The sequence below is a fragment of the Pogonomyrmex barbatus genome, unplaced genomic scaffold (genome assembly GCF_055798465.1).
Source record: "Pogonomyrmex barbatus isolate J1 unplaced genomic scaffold, ASM5579846v1 scaffold2, whole genome shotgun sequence".
NCBI classification, from domain to species: domain Eukaryota; kingdom Metazoa; phylum Arthropoda; class Insecta; order Hymenoptera; family Formicidae; genus Pogonomyrmex; species Pogonomyrmex barbatus.
This window is the reverse complement of record NW_028297116.1, coordinates 5,298,124-5,309,154: the sequence shown is the minus strand read 5'-3', so window position 1 is coordinate 5,309,154 and position 11,031 is coordinate 5,298,124. Positions and strand designations below refer to the sequence as shown.

Genomic DNA, 11,031 nt, shown 5'->3' with positions numbered 1-11,031 from the left:
TACATTATGTTTCCAAATTTATTACACTCTAACGAAGATCAATGAAAATTGTATGTGTTAACCAAGAAATATGATTAAAATCTATCTATATATATTTTTCTTGTTCATCTCATTACAAGATATGCATAAAAGATCTATATTTGTGATTAGAAATTTATTTTTTTTTATATCAAATTTTTAATATCAACTTATATGCTGTAGTTCAGCCATAAAATATTTTTTTAAATAGATCAAATCGATGGGCCACTAATGTTTCCTAAAAATGATAAAAATTAGTGAAAAATAAAATTTTCCTAAAAAATATTTGATTATCAGGTAGAATACCTCATTGATCAATACCTCCCAAAGCACATAGCAAAATCATAGTTAGCAATGCTTGTGAATTGTAATTGTATATCTATTTGCATATTTTATATTTTGTTATTTTGAAATTGAATTTTATTGAAATGTGTTAAATATAAAATTATATATAAAACTTCTTAAAATTATCAGAATACATAATAGATAAATGATACAAGAAAAAATCAAATATAAATGTATAATATGTTGTATTATTTGTTCCACATAATTATTGAAAATATTCTCTGCTAATATGAAAATAAAATTTAACGATAATACTTAATTATTAGACAATTCCTCTAAAAACTACTGTTTTAATCCATATAGTTTGGAAAAATAATTAATACACAGTTGTATACATATATTCCATATTGATATATATTTTTTCATATACAAATGTCTCTCGATCAATTAATTTAATACTCGAAATGAAAATCAAAATAAGACTGATCAAAATTATTAATACGGATATATCCATCTTCTCCACCTGTAGAATAGCTACGACCATTGGGATGAAAAGCGAGGGAATTAATCGGACCGAAATGTCCTTTCAAACGTGCAAATTCTTCTTCGAACACCAAGTGGAAAAATCGCGAATCGAATTTACCTTGTCGCGCGGACGTTGTGGTAACATCCATGGCATCTTGACCACCGCCAAGAACCACCTGTAGAAAAATATTATCTATTTAACAAATATAATATTTATATATAACTAATATTTATATATAACTCTTAACTTGATAGAAGTTATATAGAAATATAATAAGTATAAGTATTATATGACAAAACAAATACTGACTAAAAATATTAATCTTATTTTAGGATATTTTAAAACTGTTAACAAATCATTTTGAAATGTATCTTACATGATCAAAAATAGGCGATATCGTAGCTGAGTTTACAGGTCTTTCCGTCTTATAAGTCTTCAGTAACATCAAAGACTCGCTATCAAAAAGTTTCGCTGTATGATCCTTAGATGCAGTCACAAACATAGTACCATCCTTGTTGAATTGCATATCATTTATCTGAGATTTATGCCCTTTAACATTGGACAATTTCTTTCCCGTCTGTAGATATTACAAATATTATTACATCATTATCCATTAGCGCATATTTCCATAATTAATATGATGATGATGATACTTACCCTAACATCCCAAAGTTTAATTTCACCATCTTCATGACCTGTGATAATAGTCTCGTCGAGAGCACCCCATAATATAGCAGAAATTCTGGGACCATTGACCAAGATTCTAGAAATTGCATCCTCCTGTGATAATGTAGAGTCCACGTTTCGCACATCCATGATAAACATTTCACATTGATGACCTAAGGCCTTGTCAGTGGAAAATACTGCAAGGTTTGCCGAATAACTGAAGCCACATGTTCTCACCGAGCTGTTCGTAGTCAGCTGGCCTATTTCTTTGCCTGAACAACATTACAAAGAACATAATCATATATTATGCATAGGTACAACTCATTTCTATAACTTTATTATGTATATACAAACCGGTTTGACAATCCCAGACTCTCAAGGTGTTATCACCACTGCCAGACAACAATCGTGTGGTATCCCAGTTGACATCAATGCACCACACAGAGCCATTGTGGCCATTAAAGGTGCCGAGACGTTCTCCGTTCAAAGAATACCAGACATTGGGTTGTTTATCCTTGCTAGCAGAAAACAGTAAATCTCCTTCTCTATTATATTTTATTTTGGTGATAGCACGTTCGTGCCCGTGCAACATCAAAGGTTTCTGAAACGAAAAGAGTTTTCTTTTATTGACAAGAAATATGTATCACCGGAATGGTTATCTCTGACGATAGATAGCTTGATAATGAAAATCATTTTGTCAAATGAAAGATTGGATTTTCCCTGTCTCGATTGTTGAAAACATCACTGCACTATAGGAAAGAATTACTGAAAATTAATAAGTGGCATTGTATGAACAAAAATTCCAAATAGTAAGAAGAAAAGGTTATATTATCGCACGTTTTGTCAACGTAAATTTCTGCTGTGAAAAAAAAAATAATAAGTTACTGCATACACAAAGAAAACTAACCATCGCGTGGTGTTTCAATCTACGTCGAAAGTTTTCTATTAATTGAAAAATTAAATGGAAATTTCAGTCAGCACACGATCACCTGCACCTCCAATGATTAGAGAAGATCACGGTGTGAGACAAGAAACAACATGACGCAGTAGGTCTGTTCGCTTTTCTTGTACTTCTTGCACTTAAATTTCTCGTTTCTTCTTTTTCCGCGAATATGTCTATCTTACTTCGCTAAAGTTTCAAAATTGTACTCGATAGGTGAAGTAACGTTTAATTGAGCAATCACACAATTTTTTTGGTAAAAAAACCAAAGATTTCTGAATGAAATCCTATTGTACTCATTGAGCAGAATTTTGGAACGTAACCTTTTAAGTACAGGAAATTTTATTATAAGCAATACGAACAAACCTATTTTCCATCTGTGAGGTGAAATAAGCTTTAGTCCCGGTCTACAATAGGTGAGGATTTAAGCCTTGAGTCATACAAAATTGATCAATCATAGTCAATTATTCTGTTATTTTTCGACTATGATTCGTCCATTTCTTATGGCTTAAGGCTTACTACACTTAAGCTACAGTCAATGTAAAAATGCTTCAAAGCGTTTGTAGTAAGGCCTTGACTGCGTACCCTTATTGTAGATCGGGACTTAGAGTTCTTTGATAGGTGATTTACTGGAAAATTCCTAAACATCGACCGATGTGAGTAGACGTGTTTAATTAGAATGTGAGCAAACGTGACGCTCTGGTCGATTCAGAAAAGACAATAGTTAAATAATTTGTCAACATAATTGGTCTAAATCTTAATTGATGAAGAATAGGAAAAATCACTGACTGCTCATTGATCATTTTGTTCCACTGAATGCATCCTTTTATATATATTCGGATGTGAATTTTGAGGCTCCCATGCTAATATCAATTAAGATTAAAATTAATGATAATACTAATATTAAAATTTGATCAATCCGAATGAAGTTTATTAAACTCAGATTGATTATATTTTTTTTAATTGATAAAGTAAAATCTGGGTGCGATATATTTGTGTCTACAAATACTTCGAAGCAATTGATATGGGCTTAAGTCAATCAACGCGATTGGTCAACTTTCTTTGATTTATATTCTAAATTATTTTTTATCGATAAAAATCCTTTCTGAAAAAAGGTATGACATCGATACCCGCATCTTTCGAAATTATTGTTGCCGCTTTTCCGCGATGCCGATTGGTTTTCTCGCTGTGCTAACTTCGTAAATAGTTGTCATTGTATTGATCTCACAGAGGATTGTTCTGACAATTGTGTACCAAGAAGTTAAAAATATTAGTGTAACAGTAGTATAATAGTATTATATTAATTTTTGCTCTTGTGTTGAAAAAGATAAATAGCGCGCGCGTAGCGCGCGTTTGTAATATCTAGTGCTTGTAAAAGTGGCTTATAAGCCTTCTGGCTGTGAGCCACTTGTAAAGTTACGTCCACAATACTAAAAATCGATCCAAGATCTCAGATCATTATTTCTTAGCTTCGTGGACATAAAATTTACAAGTGGCTCACAGCCAATCAGAAGGTTTATAAGCCATTTTACGAAGCATTTTTATCAATAAAAGATGATTCAGAATATAAATCAACCAAAATCGACCAATCGTATTGAACAATTAGTCAAATTATTCAAATGCAATTGGTCAATTCTCTCTCTATCTGAAATCTCGGATTTTTAGTGTCGTGGACACAAGGCTTTATAGCGACAGTTTACGCAGAATACGGGAAGCGTTAAAGAGCGGGCCTCGAAGCAGGTTGAATTTACGATACTCCGATAGCGAAACAATAGCAAAGTATTGAGACACATCGCGATGTAGCCTCGTTCGGAACGAATTATAGGTAAACAAACACAATTTATATCGTTTCTAATCATCCGTGCGTATTTCAACACGTGTCATCCGCGCGTTCACCGGATCTACGCGTGTAGATTGTATCCCTCGACGGCACCGACGATGCCGCAGAGGCGGTTCATATTGAGTTCATCTTCGAGATAAACAACAAATCATATATATATATATATATATATTATATACACACGCACGATGAGAAGACGGAGAAAATCGCGATTACCCTCTCTTTTTCTTTCCAGAGTATTCTACCTCTGATTTGGAGCTTCGAGCCAACTTTCCATGTACAATGGGTGAATAGCAGCGTGACAAAATGACTCACGTTGAATCGTGTAAAGTCCGGCAGCAAAATGAATTGGAAGTCTTGAAGGTAAGTGCATATGTTGCAATCTTGTATCTTTTAAATCGCGATATGCTTTTCTCAATAATCCTATCTCTCTGCTGTTTGTGACAGTCTATTTTCGGTGATGAGTTATGCGATTTGAAGAAGAACAAAAATAAAAAAAAATGGCAACCCTTAGACATTGTTGTTACCTTAACGCCACAGAAAGGTATGTCTGGACCAGCAGAAATCTATGCACAGATAGATTTACATGTTATATGCTGCGACAAGTATCCTGATGAGTAAGTTTTATATTGATTTTATCTTTCTTAGTTCATTCTCATTCTCTGACACCTAAATATTTATTTCAGGGTGCCAATTATTCAGCTCCAAGATAGCAGAGGTTTGTCTCATCAACAAATTGCAGTTTTATCATCGGAGCTTGAAAATTTGGCACAGAAATTGAAAGGTGAAGTTATGATCTTTGAATTCAGTCAACATGTCCAGAAATACTTACATGAGCATAACAAACCTAGTTACAGTAGTTTTTATGAAGAGATGGTATCAAGAAATCAGGAAAAAAAACAATGTGAAATGCAAGAGCAACAAATGAAAGAAGATAAAGAAAGACAGGTTTGCTTTAATCCCTTAATTGTATATCTAAATTGCATATATATTGATTATCATTGTCATAGATATTTTTTGCCAGGTTCTGCAAGATGCCATACAAAAGCGTCAGGAAGCCTTGAAGGCTGAGATGCGTAATAGGAAAGAAACAGTTCGACTGACCACTGACTCTGATGTTATCTTCCGATCTATACCATCATCTCCACATGAGCGAGGGACGAGCCGTTTTAGACGTCGATGTGTCAGTACATCGGAAAGTTCTGAAGGGTCTTTGTGTGAGCATAGAGGTACCAAGCTCATCCACTTTGACAGTAATAAAGGCGAGAGGCAAGTGCACCGAGGAAAATGCCTGGGTCATAGCACAAAGGGTTCTGTAGTATATGCCGGTGTGGACATGACCACTGGTGAACTATTAGCTATCACAGAATGGACATTAAAATGCTCAATGGCAAATGATTCCACTCAGGAAACTATCGATATACATCATGCCATGAAACAAATAGCCAGTTTAGAGCAAGAACTGAATCACTTGTACAAATTGCATCATCCAAATCTTGTGCATTATTTAAATATGAAATATCTACAAAACAACAATAGTGTGATGATTTACGTGCTTCAAGAATTTGTGGTATGTAGATGCGTGCATGCATATCGTTTCGTTTCACAAATAATGTTTTACAGAATTAAGAATAATTTTCATATTTCTAATGTCAATTGTATGTAAAAGTAGGTTGGCACCACATGCTCGTTCTTCCTAATGGAAAACATTCCAGTCGACGTCGACATGTTGAGACACTTGGCAACGGGTGTTCTCGAGGCGTTGCATTATCTTCATGAGAATAATGTAGTGCATAAAGATCTGCGCGACACCAGCGTTTATATAGATCACACTGGTGTTGTCAGATTATCTGATTATTCTTTAGATAAGAGATTGTCAGATATGTATCATACAAATTCCTTAGTAAAGACTGAACACGATTTTCCAACAATTCAAGGCCGAGGGGGTAAAAAAGCGGATATATATAGATACGGAATATTACTACTCTCCTTATTAAAAGGAACTATCATATCTGGAGAAGAGATTGATCTCACTGTAATTCCACAGGTAGATGCGCTTTTTATATGTTAATGCGTACATTCTTTTTTGTTTCTAAAATGCTAATTAATTAAATTGCTAATATCTCAAGTTAAATGATTTTTCAGCTTCATCTCAGGGACTTTATCTCGAAATGTCTAATCGACGACGAGCGGATGCGTTGGTCTGCGGAACAACTGCAGCAACATGGTTTTATAAGAATACCATTAGAACGAGGTTTATCACCCACAACGCCGGTCCATGATGAGAAGGAGAAAAACTTGGAGCCGGAAGAACCAGACACCGATATTCACATACACTTACCATCAATGGGTGGACAATCGCGAATACAGAACGAGTTTGAAGTTTTAAAATGGTTGGGAAAAGGTGCCTTCGGCGATGTCTTGAAAGTGAGAAACAAATTGGATGGCGGTATTTACGCTATCAAACGAATAAAATTAAATCCAAAGAATAAACAATTAAATAAGAAAATTACACGTGAAGTGAAACTACTTTCTAGAATGAATCATGAAAATGTGGTACGTTATTACAATTCATGGATCGAAAGTGCCACTTTGGACGATTCGGTCAGACGCAGTCAGTTCACGCCGATTACCACATTTTCAGACACAACGACCACTACGCAGAACAAAGCAGACATAGTTAATGTAAATATATTCTCGATGGTATTGCTAATAGAGCTGCGAGAATATTCTATTTTAAACTAAATTTAAATGTATTAGAAAATTAAAATCAATAATTATAATCAGTCTTTCTGTTGCTATATAAATACATGATGAATTTTAGCATCTGGAGAGCGATGAGATAGAAAAATTTGCACCGCCGTTACGCGACGTTGAATGGAATATATCATATGAATCTCGAGCCAACGTCGCTGATAGTGATGATGAGAATAGCGACACTTCTACTGATTCGGATAGCGAAGAACATTGCGCATTTCTGTAAGATGATTTTTTTTGTATTTTTAAATATTAAATCTCTTTGTATTTAATACTTTTATTTAATTTATTATTAATATCTAACTCGCAAAAATGTCATCTTCACAGAATGCGAACCTTATTACGTATCGAATCTTCCGATAGTATTGAATTTGAAAGAGATGGTATATCACAAAAATCTGCAATAGCATCAGATGTATCAAATAATGACATTAAAGACACTGAAACTTCTAGCGAGGATGTGATGATAAAGGAAATACAATTCATGTATATACAAATGGAATTTTGTGAGAAAAGCACATTGAGAACAGCTATAGATAATGGTTTGTATGAAGACGAGGAACGTGTCTGGAGATTATTCCGTGAAATCGTGGAAGGTCTAGCGCATATTCATCAACAGGGTATGATACATAGGGATCTGAAACCTGTAAACATCTTCCTGGATAGTAACGATCACGTTAAGATAGGAGATTTTGGATTAGCCACGACTAATATACTATCAACGTTGGTCCAAACCATCGATACGGATAAAGAATCACAATTTGAGAAAGGTACGAGTATATCACAATGTGGAATTTACATTTACATATGAATCATATATGAAAATTAATCATGTATTATATAAATAATTTTTCATGGCATAAGTATGAATTTGTATTTACACGTATAATCTCGTACACGATTCATTCGTAATTATATAAATGTTGCTTTATATAGTATATTAGTGACAAATTATATCAATATCTTTACTTTTTATCTAGGTGGAAGTTTTGACTTGGAAGAATTGGGATCTCTCACCGGCCAAGTTGGTACAGCTTTATATGTAGCTCCTGAACTTACTACAAAAGCTGCTAAAGCAATTTACAATCAAAAAGTGGATATCTACAGCTTGGGAATTATCTTTTTCGAAATGACATACAAGCCGCTGACTACTGGGATGGAGCGCGTCAAGGTTTTGTTGAACTTGCGTTCCAAAGAGATCGTCTTTCCTCCTGACATAGCAGAAACAGACGCGCCGTCTCAAGTTCATATTATACGGTAAAAAATTGAATTTGACAATACGCGTTACGTCATTATATATTATATGAAATACGAAGTGAGAATATTAAATTCTTTATTCTTTTATTAGTTGGCTGCTGAATCATGATCCGAGTCAACGTCCTACCGCTCACGAATTACTTTCTTCCGCGTATTTGCCGCCACCTCAATTGGAAGAAACCGAATTGCAAGAAATGATGCGTCATACGTTGTCCAATAGCCAAAGTAAAGCGTACAAGTATCTAGTAGCATCGTGCTTCACGCAAGATGTTACGCCGGCAGAGGATATTACTTATGACATGAATTTACCTGTTAGGGAAACGCCAAGTGTTCTTTCTTCAAAAAAGCAGTTTTTGCAAGAAAGTGTGAAGCAGAAGATCGTTGAGATATTTCAAAAGCACGGCGGAATATATGTCGCGACCCCATTGTTAATGCCTAAATCCTTTCAGCATTCCAACTTTACCGAATCTAGCGTGAAATTGATGACACGCACTGGCAGTATAGTTTCCATACCTCACGATCTTCGCACTCCTTTCGCTCGTTACATTGTGTGGAATAATATCTCGCACATTCGAAGATATGCTATTGAACGTGTTTTCAGAGATAAAAAGGTATATATATATATTTAATATATGTTGTTTTATATATATATATTGAATCACGACAATACATTAAATGGCTCAAACGATAGTCATATTTTGAATTTAAGATATTTCATATATGATTGTGAAATAATGTTTACGTTGAATTATTCTAGGCTCGAGGATTTCATCCTAGAGAATTGTACGAGTGTGCTTTCGACATCATTAGTCCTGTAGACAATAATTTGCTAATGGAGGCTGAACTAATCTTTATCATATGGGAAATTTTTAATGAGTTACCGCAGATCCGAGAACATAATTTCATAGTGCGCCTAAATCACACGTCGCTATTACAAGCAGTGCTGATGTACTGCGGCGTGGAGAAGGACAAATATCAGGATATATATTCAATTCTGCAGGATGCTCGCGACGGAAAATTAACTAAATTCCAAGTCCAAACGCATTTGATAAGCTTATGTCTTACCGATCAAGCTATGGAAACGCTTTTTAATTTGCTCGAAACGGAAAGTTCCGTTGCAAAAATCACTAGTGTTTTAAGGACAATAACGAGAAGAAAAGGGGACGCTGCAGGTTTAGCCAAAGAAGGCTTGAAAGATATAGAAACTGTAATATCTAATGTAGAAAGTTTTGGTGTAAAGGTAATATTATATAACAATATTACACTTTATTACATATACAACAATATTATATTTATTATACATGTATAATTTTCATAAGCTATAATTATTTTTCCTTTTTATCTTGTTGCAGTGGCCTATTACTGTCGTACCTTTATTAACATATAATGTACAACAATACAGTGGTGTGATATATCAAATAACTTGCGAATTAAAGCATAGACGAAGACGAGGCGGTCAAGACGTCATAGCTGCGGGCGGTCGATATGATAAGATGCTGATGTCATTTAGAAAAGTTTTAGAGCGCACTGGAATGGCTAGTAAGGAAACAAAACAATACGGTGCTGGCATTAGTATATCGTTAGATAAATTGGTATCTGCCGTCACCGAGACGCGTGAGGAGAATTCGGGCGGTGAAAATAAATGCGGGATTGACGTGGCTATATGTTGCGAAGGAAGTCCAGGAAGCGAAGGACGAAGAGAGAAAGAAATGATTAATGTATTACGAGAAATTTGGTCATTAGGGTTGAAGGTTACAACGTTAGATCTATGTACGATGGAAGAGATATTAGAATACTGCCAAGAAAATTCTATAAGTCATATAGTATTATTAAGAAATGGCACTTTAAGAGTACAAACATGGGAGAGAGACCGATTTCAGGAGAAGAAATGGAATACTATTCAAGATATCGTTGAATATTTACAACGACAATCGGAAACCGCGTTGCCCATTTTGAGCAGATCTGAAAGTAAAATGAACGCGAATGATGTGATAGTAACGCCGAGCAATCCGGTCAACGCTAACATCAATTTCATTCTCTCCGAGAGAGATAAACTATCCGGCAGTGGCAGAAGGAGTTTCAAGAACACTATACTTGCACAAATGTCGTCCTACTTGCAGAGAATATCGCATAAAGTTCCTGTAGAGATTTTCGCTGTTTTTCTGGAAATGTCTGTTATAAGAACGATAATCAGTTTTCTGGAAATCGACGAGGAGGAACAAGTCTTTCAAAAGAGCATTCAGATTGTGATAGATAAGTAAGTATCCAAAAATGTATATATTTAATTATATGTATGAGAGGTAAACGAACTATATTAATGACAATGACGCTAATTATATAATTTTTTTATCAGACATCCACGACACAAGAAGTATATCAAACAAATATGCGAGGAAATGAAGGAATTACGGAATGAAAAGTCTAAGCCTGTAGAGATACTTTATAGTTTGACAGATAGCGGATATCTGACTTTAATATAAGTGATATCGAAACCGAATAATATATTTTCGTAATGATTATGTAAGATGTCAATAGTGATGAGTGATTGTATAAATGTATGCTGATCAACATGAAAGATTTTGATACTTAAGCACATTTTTTGTACTGCATATATTATATATTTTTCAATACCAGCATTTAATAAAAAAAAAGACTAAGATGTGATGTTTTAAAATGAATTTTTATATATAAATATATACCATGACATTACACATTTCTGTTTCAATTCTTCCTGCAAAATTA

The 11,031-nt window shown here is 34.4% G+C and overlaps 2 protein-coding genes across 2 annotated transcripts; one reads left to right on the top strand and one right to left on the bottom strand.

Annotated features, from left to right (window-relative positions):
* Window positions 1-690: 690 nt before the first annotated feature.
* On the bottom strand, window positions 691-2,563 carry eIF3i (eukaryotic translation initiation factor 3 subunit I). The gene is made up of 5 exons (XM_011640510.3): window positions 2,403-2,563; window positions 1,850-2,096; window positions 1,487-1,767; window positions 1,206-1,406; window positions 691-1,004 (listed from the first exon to the last, which is right to left on the bottom strand). Exons 1-5 carry the CDS (start codon window positions 2,403-2,405, stop codon window positions 756-758), a joined length of 981 nt encoding a protein of 326 aa, XP_011638812.1. The 5' UTR covers window positions 2,406-2,563; the 3' UTR covers window positions 691-755.
* A 1,414-nt stretch (window positions 2,564-3,977) lies between these two features.
* Gcn2 (eukaryotic translation initiation factor 2 alpha kinase Gcn2) lies at window positions 3,978-10,948 on the top strand. The gene is made up of 14 exons (XM_011640400.3): window positions 3,978-4,260; window positions 4,511-4,638; window positions 4,723-4,892; window positions 4,962-5,223; window positions 5,300-5,845; window positions 5,948-6,322; window positions 6,421-6,960; window positions 7,100-7,254; window positions 7,360-7,802; window positions 8,013-8,289; window positions 8,381-8,900; window positions 9,047-9,529; window positions 9,642-10,546; window positions 10,643-10,948. Exons 2-14 carry the CDS (start codon window positions 4,582-4,584, stop codon window positions 10,767-10,769), a joined length of 4,860 nt encoding a protein of 1,619 aa, XP_011638702.2. The 5' UTR covers window positions 3,978-4,260; window positions 4,511-4,581; the 3' UTR covers window positions 10,770-10,948.
* The last annotated feature ends 83 nt before the right edge of the window (window positions 10,949-11,031 follow it).